Source organism: Psammomys obesus, unplaced genomic scaffold (genome assembly GCF_907164565.1).
Source record: "Psammomys obesus unplaced genomic scaffold, mPsaObe1.curated_primary_1811, whole genome shotgun sequence".
In the NCBI taxonomy this organism is placed as follows: Eukaryota; Metazoa; Chordata; class Mammalia; order Rodentia; family Muridae; genus Psammomys; species Psammomys obesus.
The window spans coordinates 24007132-24019956 of record NW_026592890.1 but is presented as its reverse complement, the minus strand read 5'-3'; the positions used below and the strand labels follow the sequence as shown (position 1 = coordinate 24019956).

The 12825-nt window shown below is 42.4% G+C and overlaps 1 protein-coding gene across 4 annotated transcripts in view; it reads right to left on the bottom strand.

The window, feature by feature from the left end:
• Positions 1–12825, bottom strand: part of Cep57l1 (centrosomal protein 57 like 1) — a 50699-nt gene that overhangs the window by 21542 nt on the left and 16332 nt on the right. For all 4 annotated transcript variants that reach the window (XM_055616175.1, XM_055616176.1, XM_055616179.1 and 1 more), the window contains exon 2: positions 935–1085. In XM_055616175.1, the coding sequence (XP_055472150.1) occupies positions 935–1085 (151 nt within the window). The remainder of the gene's footprint in view (positions 1–934; positions 1086–12825) is intronic.

Below are 12825 nucleotides of genomic sequence, written 5' to 3'. Positions count from 1 at the left end.
TGAGCAAGAAGGGAGCACGCCTCCAGGTCCCTGTCCTGAGTCTGCCCTGAGAGCTGTCAGTGAAACAAATCCTTGTCCTCATCAAGTTGTTTTGGTCATGGTGCTTTATCCTATCAATTGAAACCCTACCTAAAACAGAAACCATGATTACAGATTTTTTAAAGGGTGGTTATCAAACCATTTGATAAAAATCAAATTAAAGTAATTTGTAAAGCATAAAATATTTCTGAAGTCATTTTCTAATTCAATTCTGATGTTCTCCTAATTTTTTTAAAGGTTTAAAGTTTAAAAGGTTGCAACAGTCATATTTTATAGTTACTTGGCTATAACAGCTTCCTAGGGGATTTTCAAGGATAATTTTGGATATGTTATTTCTGACTGTTGCCTGACTATGACACAATTCCATTTTATTCACCAGCATTCTGATCGTCTTGGTTAGAAAGAGTCCAAATCTGGATTTCTATTCTATCTTTTACCAATTTGTTTACTTACCCTCTTTATCTGTATGTGTGCATACATGTGCGTGGGCACACGGGTGCCATGGCAAACACACAGAGGACTGAAGACAATCCGCCAATGTCAGCCCTCTCCTTCCATGTGGCTGCTGGGGATGCAGTCTTCATTGTGTTATGTGCCAGCACCCCTGGCTTTGAATTTGTAGTCCTAAAAGTTCCCTCTTTTCTAAGATACTTTTACGATCAATGTGTAATATGTATTAGCTTATTATATTAGTCTTTAGTTTATTGCAGAAGAAGCCAGTATTTTTAAAAGTGGTAAGTGACCTGTGTAAGCTCACGGGGAACAGTAGCAGACTCATGGTTAACGGTTCTGTGACTACCAATCAATATACAATCAGTATTTCCTACACAACACAGCAAGTTCACTTCCGTGCAATGCGCGGCTAATTTTCTGTAAAGTTTCATATTAATATTACCTTGGTTGTTCGGACTATTAAACGTTTTAGAAGAGTTCACAGGGTGGCAATTCTGAAATGCTTCGTTTTGCCTGAATGACGGGACATACATGCTTTCTGGAGGGTTAAGATAGCTCCCAACTACACTCTGTGCTAGGTCAGAATTCATTGTCTGTGGAAAACAAGAGACACAGGATAGTATCACTGTTCCCATCGGAAGGACAGATGCAGTGCATACAAATGATGCAAAACAGTTACACACTACATGGTTATAGATTTATAAACTTACTTATCACAGCTTCAACTAGATTACACTCAGCAACAACAGAAAGGCAAAGAGCTGTTTGTTGTGTAGCTAAGAAAGTGGTGTGTGAGTGATGTAAGTCATCCATTTTCTCAGTCACCCTAAGTTACATGTATCCCAGCCATAAAACATGACTCTAAGATTTCAAATGCTTATACTCAGAGGCAATACGAATTTTCAACAGAGGCCATTGACAGAACACTAGTCTCTGATATCACCACTGGACACTAACAGATGGGTTCCAATTTGCATATGTGAAATTCGTGAATCTAATCCTTGAGTAAAACACATTTCCACGTAATGAGCCTCCATACTAACATCCAGTTTAGACGACTCCAAGCCTGAAAAATCTAGAGGAAACTTACTCTGTTACTCTGTTTGGGTTTTCTTTTTTTCCTTGTCTTCCTTCTATTTTGTAGGTGAGTTCTTTCTATTTTAGCAAGTTAATTCTTTGTCACACTTTTGAAAATCATTTCATTTTCATAATTTAAATATTTTAGAAATGCACCCTACTTAATGCCACTTACTGATCCTGTCTCCACCCCTCCAGTATGGCTGTTCAGACACTGCCAGGGCTACACAGAGAGAGCCTGTGTGTGTGTGGGGGGGTATGTAGCTCAATTGGAAGCCTGAGTTTGATCCCTAGCAACTAGAATGCAGGGGTGTGGTGTACCTTTGCAATCCTAGCACTAGGGAGAATGAGGCAGGAGAATCAGGAGCTCATGATCACACTCTGCTGCCCAGGGAGTCAGGGCCAACCTGGGCTACATGAGACCTTGTCTCAAATAACAACAAACAAAACACATTGGCTCAAGTTTAATATTGATAAAACCATGACGACTCAGAAGACTGTCAGTAAATAGACTTGTTTGTAAAAATACATGTCAAGTACATATAAACAGTAATAAACTGTCTGTCGAATGAAAATAAAGAAAACGAGAAGCAGCAGCAGCAGTGAGCTGAAGGGTGCTTGCTGTGCAATCCTGAATTTGATCCCCGGAACTGAACCTGGGAGCTCTGGGAGAGCACTACCAAGCACTCTCAAACCACTCAGCCATCTCCTCAGCCCCTTTGTTTTGCACTCTTTCGTTAAGAAAATAAAACATAAACAGTAAAACCATAAGAAAACCAGAAAAATTAAGGTACAATCCAAAGACCTAAAAAGCCTAAACAATATTTTTAAATATTACTCTTCTCATTCTTGGGCATGTGTGTGTATTTGTGGGTGCCTTCAGAGACCAGAAGAAGGAGTGGCATCTGTGGAGACACACAGATGGCTGTGTGCTGCCTGATGTGGGTGCTAGGAAGTGAACTTGGGTCCTCTGCAAGAGGACAGTGACTCTTAAATCATTGTGGACTATGCATTAAGGCCTATCTCAAAAAGAAAACAAACAAAAAGGAACAGCAGATTTCTTCTTAGTATCTTAGAATTTGATGTTTTAAAAAAACAACTTATGTTTATGGGGCTGGAGAGATTGCTCAGCAGTTAAGAGCACTGGCCGCTCTTCCAGAGGACCGGGGTTCTGTTCCTGGAACTCACATGGCAGCTTACCTGTAACTCCAGCTCCAGGGCTCTGATTCCCTCTTCTGGCCTCTGAGGGTACCAGATACACACATGGTACAGATATACATGCGGGAAAAATACCCATACACATCAAAATAAAAATTTTAAAGCTTACTACAACACATGCTGCTAAAGGAATTACATTGGCACACGTCCTTAAGGTATGGATTTTAAACTTAATGGATTTATGAATTTTTCATTTGTATTTGGCATTTATGGCATTTGTGTCCATGGTTGTCTGTAGCACAGATTGAGATGCCTTGCTTGCTCTATACACTTTTTATCAGGCCTCCTGAGTGTGTAAGATCTGTCCCTCTCGTTCCAACTTCACACAAGTACCTGAAAGATAGCCCCAGCTCCACAACACTTGTGCGATCCATGAAATCTTTGTAGACTTCACTGCACTTTAACATCACAGCTCCCTGTCACTGCTGTCTTCTCTCCCTTCTGTGGCAGCTGACCCCAAGAACACTCACATTTGCCAGCTTCCTGTGAATCCAACCTCAGTCACCATCCTCCCTCCCACTTCCTTGCTGAGTCTACAACACTCGCTGTTCTTGCAAAGGATCTGAGTTCTGTTTCCAGCACCTGTGTCAGATGGCTCACAACCCCTGGAACTCTAAATCCTTGGGAACAGACATGTTCTTCTGCACATCTCTCCATCCGCACTCAGGTAATGTACACACATACATGTAAATAAAAATAATTCAGATCTTTAAAGATTCTTTAGAAAGGAAAGATAACTTTGCTGCCTGGTAATGGGTTGCTAGTTCTAGGGGCCCCTATCCCTACCTTCCCGGCATTGCTGGCCATCTGCCTTCAGCCACTGTCTTTCTGCACTCCTTTTCTCTGACCCCAAGACGAGCTTCTCTTTCCACGCTGTTGCAGTTTTGCCGTGCATTGTCTTGGTGTGTTTAGGTGTAAACCTCTTTTTCAGTAAAGCTAGTAGGATTTTTTTGTCTTCTTAAACCTTCCTAAATCAATGCCAGGAATTTTCCAGCTGTTATCTTTTTGAGTTTTGCTTCTCTACTTTTCTAGTCTCTAGTTTAACTTGACGTAACAACTTCTGTGTTCTCAGGGGCCCCTCCCTGAGTTTGAATCTTGATCATTTACCCACCAGCTATTCAAGGACGTTCTGAAACCTTTAGGTATGTCACTGGGAGCAGCCTTTGCGGGTAGAGCTTAGCCACACTTCCTGTTCTGCTTTCTGTTTGCATGAACTGCGATCTCTTTGCTTCCTGACTGCCAGGTGCATCTCAAGCTCCAACTGCCACGCCTTCTGCACCTTGACGGACCCTGTCCTCTGGAACAGTAAGCCAAAACAAACCTTTTATTCCATAAGTAGCTTTTGTCAGCATATTCGAATCCAGTAACAGAAAAGTGACTGATCAAACTTACTTTTCTTCTTTGATAATTTTAGAAATCAATCTTGGCAGTTTGTGGTTTCTGCTACCTGTTTGCAGCGGCTGGTGTAATATAAGGTCAGTGATTTCTGTTTGGTAAGTGGGTCCTGCTCACAGACCACACTGATCATGAACTTCGCAGCCTCCTTCCTCGGCCTCCAGAGAGCAGGGGTTATAGGTATGATCACAGTGCATCATGGAATCTCCATTTTCTATGTCTTCATTTTCTGCTTTAGAGCCGGGGCCTAGTGGACCCTCAGCAGTGAGCCTCACTGTAGCAACTCCTGGTTTTAAACTCACATGTCGTAGAAGTGAGAAACTCTTTGGCGTTGATGTTCTAATCATTTTCTTCTGGGAATGTGGCACAGTGGCAGAGTGCTCGCCCAGCATGTGAGGGCCCTCGTTCTGACCCCGACATCAAAAACAAATACACACCTACTCTTCTGAAAAGACAATTTCTATAGGTTTCCATTACATCCAAACCCCACAAAACGACACTTTCAGATGGAGCCTTTTGGGGCGGGGGGCTGGGGTATAAATTCAAACTTGAAATTCACATGCAAGGACTGTAATGAAAGCGCTCAGGACGGGTCTACTCCAATCAAAGCCGAGGGTGAGAATGGGAGTGCCGGGCTGAAGCTGGTCTCAAGAGCTGGTTATTTTTTAAAACCATCCACACAAAGTTTGACGCTTTAGGCATATTTCTTGTATACTGTAATGCCTGAACTTCTGATTTACAATGCCCAGACTATGGCTTCTCTTTCCCAGGCAAGCAGCTTCCTCCCTAAAGGCCACATCCTGAGCCAGGAAGGATCAGGCAGCACCTTCAGCAGCGGACGGGGCTAGCTTAACCCTGGGCTTTCGTGTTATCTGCAGGGTCATACTGTTCTCTTACTTTGTTGCCAAACCAGTCCTGCTATTACAAAAAGATATTCTAAAAGCTTCTGATACAGCATTTTTTCCATATTTTTTTTTACTAGAGAAGTTTCTATCTAATCTGTCTGTTGCTTGAGAAAACTGCTGGAGAAATCCTTTTGAGATAGCAGTTGTTCCAGACAAATCAGCTTTGGCTACACACACACAGAATATTTATGCTTCAAAAATGAAAGCTTTCCTATCTCCTGATCTAGTTCCAAATTTATGGCATATTATAAAATGTGTTCTCTGTCTATCTTAACTAAGTAAATGCTATGATTGATCATTAAACAGCTGATTTGCAGCAAAACAGATTATACTGTAAACAACCTATAGACTGAATAAGAAGCATCAGAACATAATTATAAACACAAGTAAACTATAATTTTAAGTTTAGAAATATGCACTAACTTTATAGAACTACCCATAATTAAATTCCAGAAACTCAGAAGCAACTTAACTCTTCAGTGATGTTTACATAAAGGTGTTAATAGGATCTGCTTATCTTATATTTAATATACTGATCTTGTGACATTGAAAATAATCTATGGAATGTAATTTATAATTAACTTTAAAACTAGCTTTTGTAAATTTGAAATAATAAAGGGCTCCATTTTGAGCCATCACAGTTAGATGGATCCTTGCAAGAAACATCAGTGGGTGATAAACCCAGGGCAAACTTTGATACGTGGGATCTTTTGCATGGTCCTATAGTGAAGCCATAGTGGTTGCTACTAATATGCAGAAAATAATTACGCAGAAAAATCAAATAACGCTGACCAAGTGATTAAAATGAGCATCACCTGTGAGAAGTGCCACCACAGGCCTCTTGACAGACAGTATATAGTATCCCAAGAAGTACATGACAGCGCCTGAGCTGGCCAGGACTGCACCCACAATGCCAAATCATTCCAAAGGCCCAAATGGCAATCATTTGGTTTTTGAAAACGAGGAGGTGGCCAGTAATTGCTTTTTTTAAAAAAAAAAAAAGTGTCAGTGTCATAAAAGACAATCGTATGCCCAGACATCTATCCAAAACAACTGAGAGCAGCCTCCCAAGAGAGTGCCTAGGCTCATGCACATATCACATCCCAGTGCTGGTCTAGGCCAAGGCATGAAGAGTATGAGTTTGATGCTAGCCTAGGCAACAAATGAAAATCCTGTCTAAAACTAACAAACAGAAAAATGATAGCTAGTAACATTTACCAGGTGATTAAAATGTAGTATTAGAATAAGCACCCAAAGCAGAGTATCAGCTAGCCTTGAAAAGGAAGCAGGTTCTGACATACGCTACATTAGTGACCCCAAGGATATTATGTTTAGCTAAACAACCCAAACACAAAGACAATACATTATCATTCCATTTATATGAGGCATCTAACATTGTCCAACTCAGAAATACAAAGCAGGCCCCAGAAAGGAGTGAGTTCTGGTTACAGTTTTTCCAGATTAAAAACGTTCTGGAACTTGGATGAATGGCAATGCGTGCTGGGAGAAGAAACACACCAAAAATGAGAGAAGATTCTGCGCCTTCCCAAGCAGAAGCAGACAGAGTATCATGATGGGAACACAGAGGGAAAATCCCTTAGCCTTCCCTGACAAAGTCAGATCGGATCGGGAAAGGGCCATTTAGGTCAACACAGCAGATTCAACACAGTCACTCTCTCTCATAATCCACTGAAACAATATTAAAACAATTTCCAAGAAAAAATATAAACATACAAAGAGACCAGGAGAGTAACTACCACACTCTGGAAAACAGCAACAGATGTATAAAGAGGCAGATTCGGTTAACTCGAGAGGCAGACCCCCCGGCCCAAGTGACTTAAATTTACCCCTCAGAAGCCCAGATGTCTCAGGAAACAGCTGTGCCTCTTTAGGCAGTAGACTGAAGACCAGAGAACAGGGTGACCCTCCACTACCCTGCCCCCACCCCTTCCAGAAGTCTTTATCTGGGTGTCATACCCTCAACTGAGAAGACGGGAATTTTAGTTTATTTGTTCTGCCCCCCCCACACCCCCACCCTTTTCTTTTAAGAAGGAAATCAGAGTATCTCTAAATTGGGGGGACCCTAGGATGCTGGGCTGAAGCCATCCCACAGAAATATGATCTATAGGTTAGGGGAGCAGGTAAGGCTGGATCCAGAGGTTTGGCTTTGGTGAGCAATTAGACCCCCAAAGGGTAACGAGGAGAATTTTTCAGCATCTACACAGAAGCCCACACCAGGTGGGTAGCTAGGTTCCCTCTGTCCACTGGAGAATCAGTGCAAGCTGTGCTCAATTCATAATGGCAAATTTTTTACAGTTAAGAATTGTAGATTTTGGAGACAAAAAGGACTGGGCTCAGAACACCAACACAAAGAAAAAATGAAGGGAGAAACTCATTTGAGGAGATCAAAAACCATCTATGAAATGTGTGGGTGTGGCAGGAAGAATGCTTCCAAAAGGAATCAGTGAGAACAGCACCAACTTAGTGTCTGTGTAGCCTGTTCTCTGCTCACAGGGCGTGAGGGCGTCTACCTCACCAATGACTGAAGCTAACAGTGGAAGAGTGGGGCGCACAGCCATGAGTCAATAGTATACCCAGTTAGAATGGCTTGCTTTCATCATAACTAATACTAGACTTCTTACTCAGTTCTGCAAGCTCATTACCTCAAATGTGAGAGATGCTTGTTGGATTATCTGTTTGGTTTCTTTGGTCCTCCTGGGAGGTGACTCCTGGGCCTTGCCCATGTCACACAAGTGCGTGCTCTACCACTGGGCTCATTCCCACTGGGGGGGCGGGGAGTAGAAAGTAATGCTAATCTCTTACACTGTTTTATAAACAGAGTGAATTGTTTGTTACACGATGTGTTTAACCTAGTCCAAGATATGAGTGCTGCAGTCTCCTTAAAATGTTTTTACACTTCTTTTTCAGGTGTGCACATGTGTTTGGGTGTACAGAGAACACAGCACACACACGGCAGTCACAGAACAACTTGTGAGAATGGGTCTTTCCTTCTACCAAGTGGGACCCTGGGGCTTGAATGCAGGCTGTCAGGTTTGGCAGGAAGTGCCTGAACCTTCTGAGCCTTATTGTCGGCCCAAGAGCTACCCAACTTCCAAGCAATGTTATCAAGCACTCACTTATACACTAGAATGTTTTATCTAATAATTACATTTTTCCTTAATGGGCCCAGTAAGTTTGGAACTTTAAAAAAAAAAAGCATGTAAGCAATTAAATTCCCCACTCTCATTTTTAAAAAAGGAGTTATTTTAATCTCAAGGATATAAACGTTTGCCTGCATGTACATGTGTACACTGTGTACATGCCTGGTACCCACAGAGGCCACAGAGTGTGCTGGGCTCCCTGGACCTGGAGGTATAGATGGTTGTGAGGCTCCATGTGGGAGCTGGGAGGGAAGCCAGGTTTTCTGCAAGAGCACAAAGTGCTAGCCTGCCCCGCCATCTCTCCAGCCCCATGGCTCTCTACCATCTTTACCAAGATTTCAAACCTTTGACTACTTAGTCCATGAGAAAATGCTCCTGAGATAAGATAAAGTGAATACGGAGGAAAATACAATTGTTTAATTGTGACCTGTTTTTAAAATGGTAAAAATAGTTGCAAAAAGAAACAAGTATCCACTAATTCAGTTTCTTCCCAGCAGAAGTTCTGCATAGGCAGAAAGCGGCTGTAGTTGTGGCCTCCTGTTATTTATACAGCAAATATCTGTTTTGGACAGTTACATATTTTCATTGTTTGTTTTGTTTGGAAACAGGGTCTCACACTATACCCCAGGCTGGCCTCCTGCCTTAGTTTTCTTGGTGCTGAGATTATTACAAACATGAGCTACCATGCCTAACTTGGTATTTTAATGTATCTATTTCACTTAAGAAAACCCTGAATCGTAATACTTGAAAATCTAGTTAGGCATGGCGGTGGTACTTGGTATGGTGAAGGTATCTATCTACACAGTGAGAGTGAGATCCTATCTAAAATAAAATGAGAATGCAAAGATGGAAAGATGGGTACCACATACAAAGAATTAGGGTTCCAAATTCCTAGAACACAGGATCCAGGCAAGCAGAATCAGCACAAAGGTGGAATGAAAGAGAGCTGTAGCCAAGGCAAATGGACTTTGGGAGACGATGGAGGAGATGTAAAAGATTAATTTTTAGCATGTTTGAAATACTTACTGAATAACAACACAAAAACAGACCAGGCACTGTCCGAAAGAACTTTACATGTATCGATCCACTAAATTATATGAGAAATTACTGAGGAGGTGGAAAGAGTGTAAGAGCTAGAGTGGAAGGAGGACACAAAAAAAACAAAGCCCTAGAAATCAACAGGACGTGCAGATGAACTTGAAGACGGAGGCAGTGAATGTAAGGCCTGTGCTGGTCTGCAACCGGGTCCTCTGCGTATGTATTATGGTGTTCGGTCTAATGTTTTATGGGATTCCTGAGTAAAAGAGTGGGTTATCTGGTTCTTGTGCCTTCTCTTGGGCTCTTTTCCTTCTGTTTGTTCTGTCCAATTCCTATGTGTTATTTTGTTTGTTATAATATATTTACCATATTATTATCCCTTAGAAGCCTGTTTGTTCTCTAATGAGAGACAGAAGGGAATGAATCTGGATGGGAAGAGAGGTGGGGAAACTGGGAGGAGTAGAGGCAGGGAAAATTGTAATCAGGATATATTATGTGAGGAAAAAAAAAATCAATAAATTCACAAAGAACATCAGAAAATAAAAATTAGTATACTAACTAACTAGCTAACTAACTATATCCCCCACCTTGTAAGACTTTTATACAGATGTTTTCATCCCTGGCCCCACTGCTCCACTCTAAATATCTGATGGCCTGAAGCAGTGACCCCTTGTCCCTTCCTTCATTTTCTGAGCACCAGTCTTTTCAGACTAAGCAGTTGAATAAAAACGTGAGGTCAGACCCCTGCCAATGGCAAAAGCACAACCACCCTGTGAGTTAAGACTAGAGATGCCCTTCCTGCCTCGGTGTGTGCTGGCTCTCCTAGAGCACGTCCTCTTGAGCAGAAGCAAAGGTTGCCAGGTCCAGACACCTCAGCTGGAAGAGAGTCTCATTTCCAACAAGCACACAGCAACTAAGAATTGACGTGCTCAAGGCCATGCAGCTACTACCCAGCAGAGCAGGGGTGGGGGAATGCAGGCAGCCAGGTCTGAGGACAGAGGAGGGCTCCGAGGGAAGAAGTTCCTGCTGAAGGCCTGGAGTTCACTGCCCACAGTCCACAGAAAGGTGGAAGGAGAACAGACTCCACAGAACTACTCTCTGACCTCTGCATTCATGCTGTGGCAGAGCAACCCCCGTCACACACAAGAGCAACATAAAAAAACGTTTTTTAAAACAAAAAAATACAAAGGAAGCTTGAAAAATTCTAGCTAGTCACCCGATGACAGAGATTTTGATATAAAAATTGATGCCCTGGGGCTGGCGAGACGGCTCAGTGGGTAAACTGACACAAAGCTGGGTGCTTGCTATCTGTGCTGCTGCTGCCCCTACAGCAGGACAGGAGGAGACAGGCCAGTTGCTCAAGGCTTACAGGCCCGCTAGTCTGGTGTATGGAGCCCACAATGACTCAAGTAAAAGCTAAGGCCTGACAGCCAGGGCTGTCCTCTGACTTCCACATAACTGCTGTGGCATGCACCCCATCCCCAAAACATCTAAATACAAATGAATAACACACACATAAAGATTAAAAAGAAATGAGTTAATACTCTTAACACAGCTGTTCATACTGTCAGCAAGGCCAAAAACAAAACCACAAAGTAAATTCAAAAAGCTTTCAGGCAGGAATTTGACTTCCAGTGGTCCCAAAGCGTGTAGCTCAGAGTGTAGCTCAGTTGGTGGGTGCGTTCTTAGCATGTGGAAGGTCTTGTACCTCCTCTCCCTCAAGGAAGGTAGCAAGTTGGTGGCACACGTAAATGGGAAACGCAAACACAGACCCTTTCTAAAGTGACCTGTCTCTACCTGGAGCCAATTATAAACCGTCTCCCTACTTTAGAGATGTTTAGAACTGTGGAAACACCAAAGTGCAGTCCGAATGCTCAGAATCTTTTCTGCTCAAGTGTGTGGCATATTTTTGGGCTCTCATTTTTACATAGGTTTTGATTTGCTTTTATAAGCATGAAACAATGACAGATTTTAAAAGTACAAAAATTCTTCCTTCTCATCAAATTTAGCCATTTTTAAAAAGTGTTTTATTTTTTATTTGTGAGTACACGTATGTCTGTGTGTGTGTGTATGCAGGTGCTGAAGAAGCCAGAAGAAGGGTTGGGTCCTTTGGAGCTGGAATCATAGGGGTTAAAGGAGGCTGTAAGCACATGGGTGCTGGGAATGGAACCCAGACCCCCGGAAGAGCATCAGGTGCTCTTGGCTGCCGAGCCATCACTGCAGCCCCACACCAGCCATTCTTAAAGTATAAAAAGTCCCTTCTACGTACTAAAAACAAAACAAACAACAAAAACAAAAACAGAGCAAGATTAGATGGCGCAGACCAGCACCCTGCAGTCCACAAAAATGCTTGTACTCTGGGACGTGACAGACTACAGAGGCCTGCACAGGTCCTGGGAATGGTCCAGACACAGCAGGATGAGGACTAAGCCTTGTTCTAGCCAAGAATCATGATTTACAGTCCCAGGACAACAAGCCATATTCTTTCTTGAACTCATAGCCGCTAACTTAATAGTCTCATATTCAGAGTATCCTGGCTCTTTATTAAAAACAACAACAACAAAAAACAAACAAACCCCACAAAAAACAAATCCCTTCTCAATGATAGCAATTTTTTTTTTTTAAATAAGTTCAATAAGCAGCAGCTGATAACTGATGGCTGCTGGGAGTTCATAAGGTCAGATGTGTGACTTTCCAAATAAGCCAGGTGTAAAGCAGCCAGGCTCTTCCCAGCTTGCAGCAGGTGAAGGCCCTCAGACTTCCCTCACCAGCCTGTCTACAGCAATTCCTATAATTTCAACTGACTTACTTCTATCCTTACCAAAGCACCTCCCTCACTCAGGAGAGTATGTCCAACCTAGGAGAAAATGTGGATGTACCCAGGGATGTCAAACATGGAAGACACAGAAAGTAAATTTCCTAGAGCTAAAGTTTCCATTCCCACAGACATACAAGAACTCTCTATGCCATTGCTTTTTCAGTCACATTACAATACTGTTTCTATGTGGATCCGAGGAAATTTCATTTTTTTTATCTTTATTTAATGTGTATGGGGTTTTGCCTACATATATGTCTGTGGATGGCAAGTATGTTGGTGCCCATGGGGGCAGGAAGAGGGCATTAGGTCTCTGGAACTAGAGTCACATGGTTTTATGTGGATGGGTGCCGGGAATCAATCCCAGGTCTTCTAGAACAGCTGGTTCTTAACTGCGGAGCCATCTCTCCAGCCCCAGAGTAACCCCTCCCCCCATTTCGGGGTTTTGTTTGCTTGTTTGTTTGTTTTGAGACAGGGTTTCTCTGTGTAGCCTTGGCTGTCCTGGACTCCCTTTGTAGACCTAGGCCTGGAACTCACAGAGATCTGCCTGCCTCTTGCCTCTGAGTTCTGGGATTAAAGGCGTGCACCAGTACACCCAACCCCCAGAGCCCATTTTTAATGTCAATGTCAACCTACCGATTGACTGTTACAATAAAACTTTTTAGCATAACATATACAATATTGAATTAAAAGTATTTTTAAAAATGTAATCAGAGGAGGGGTT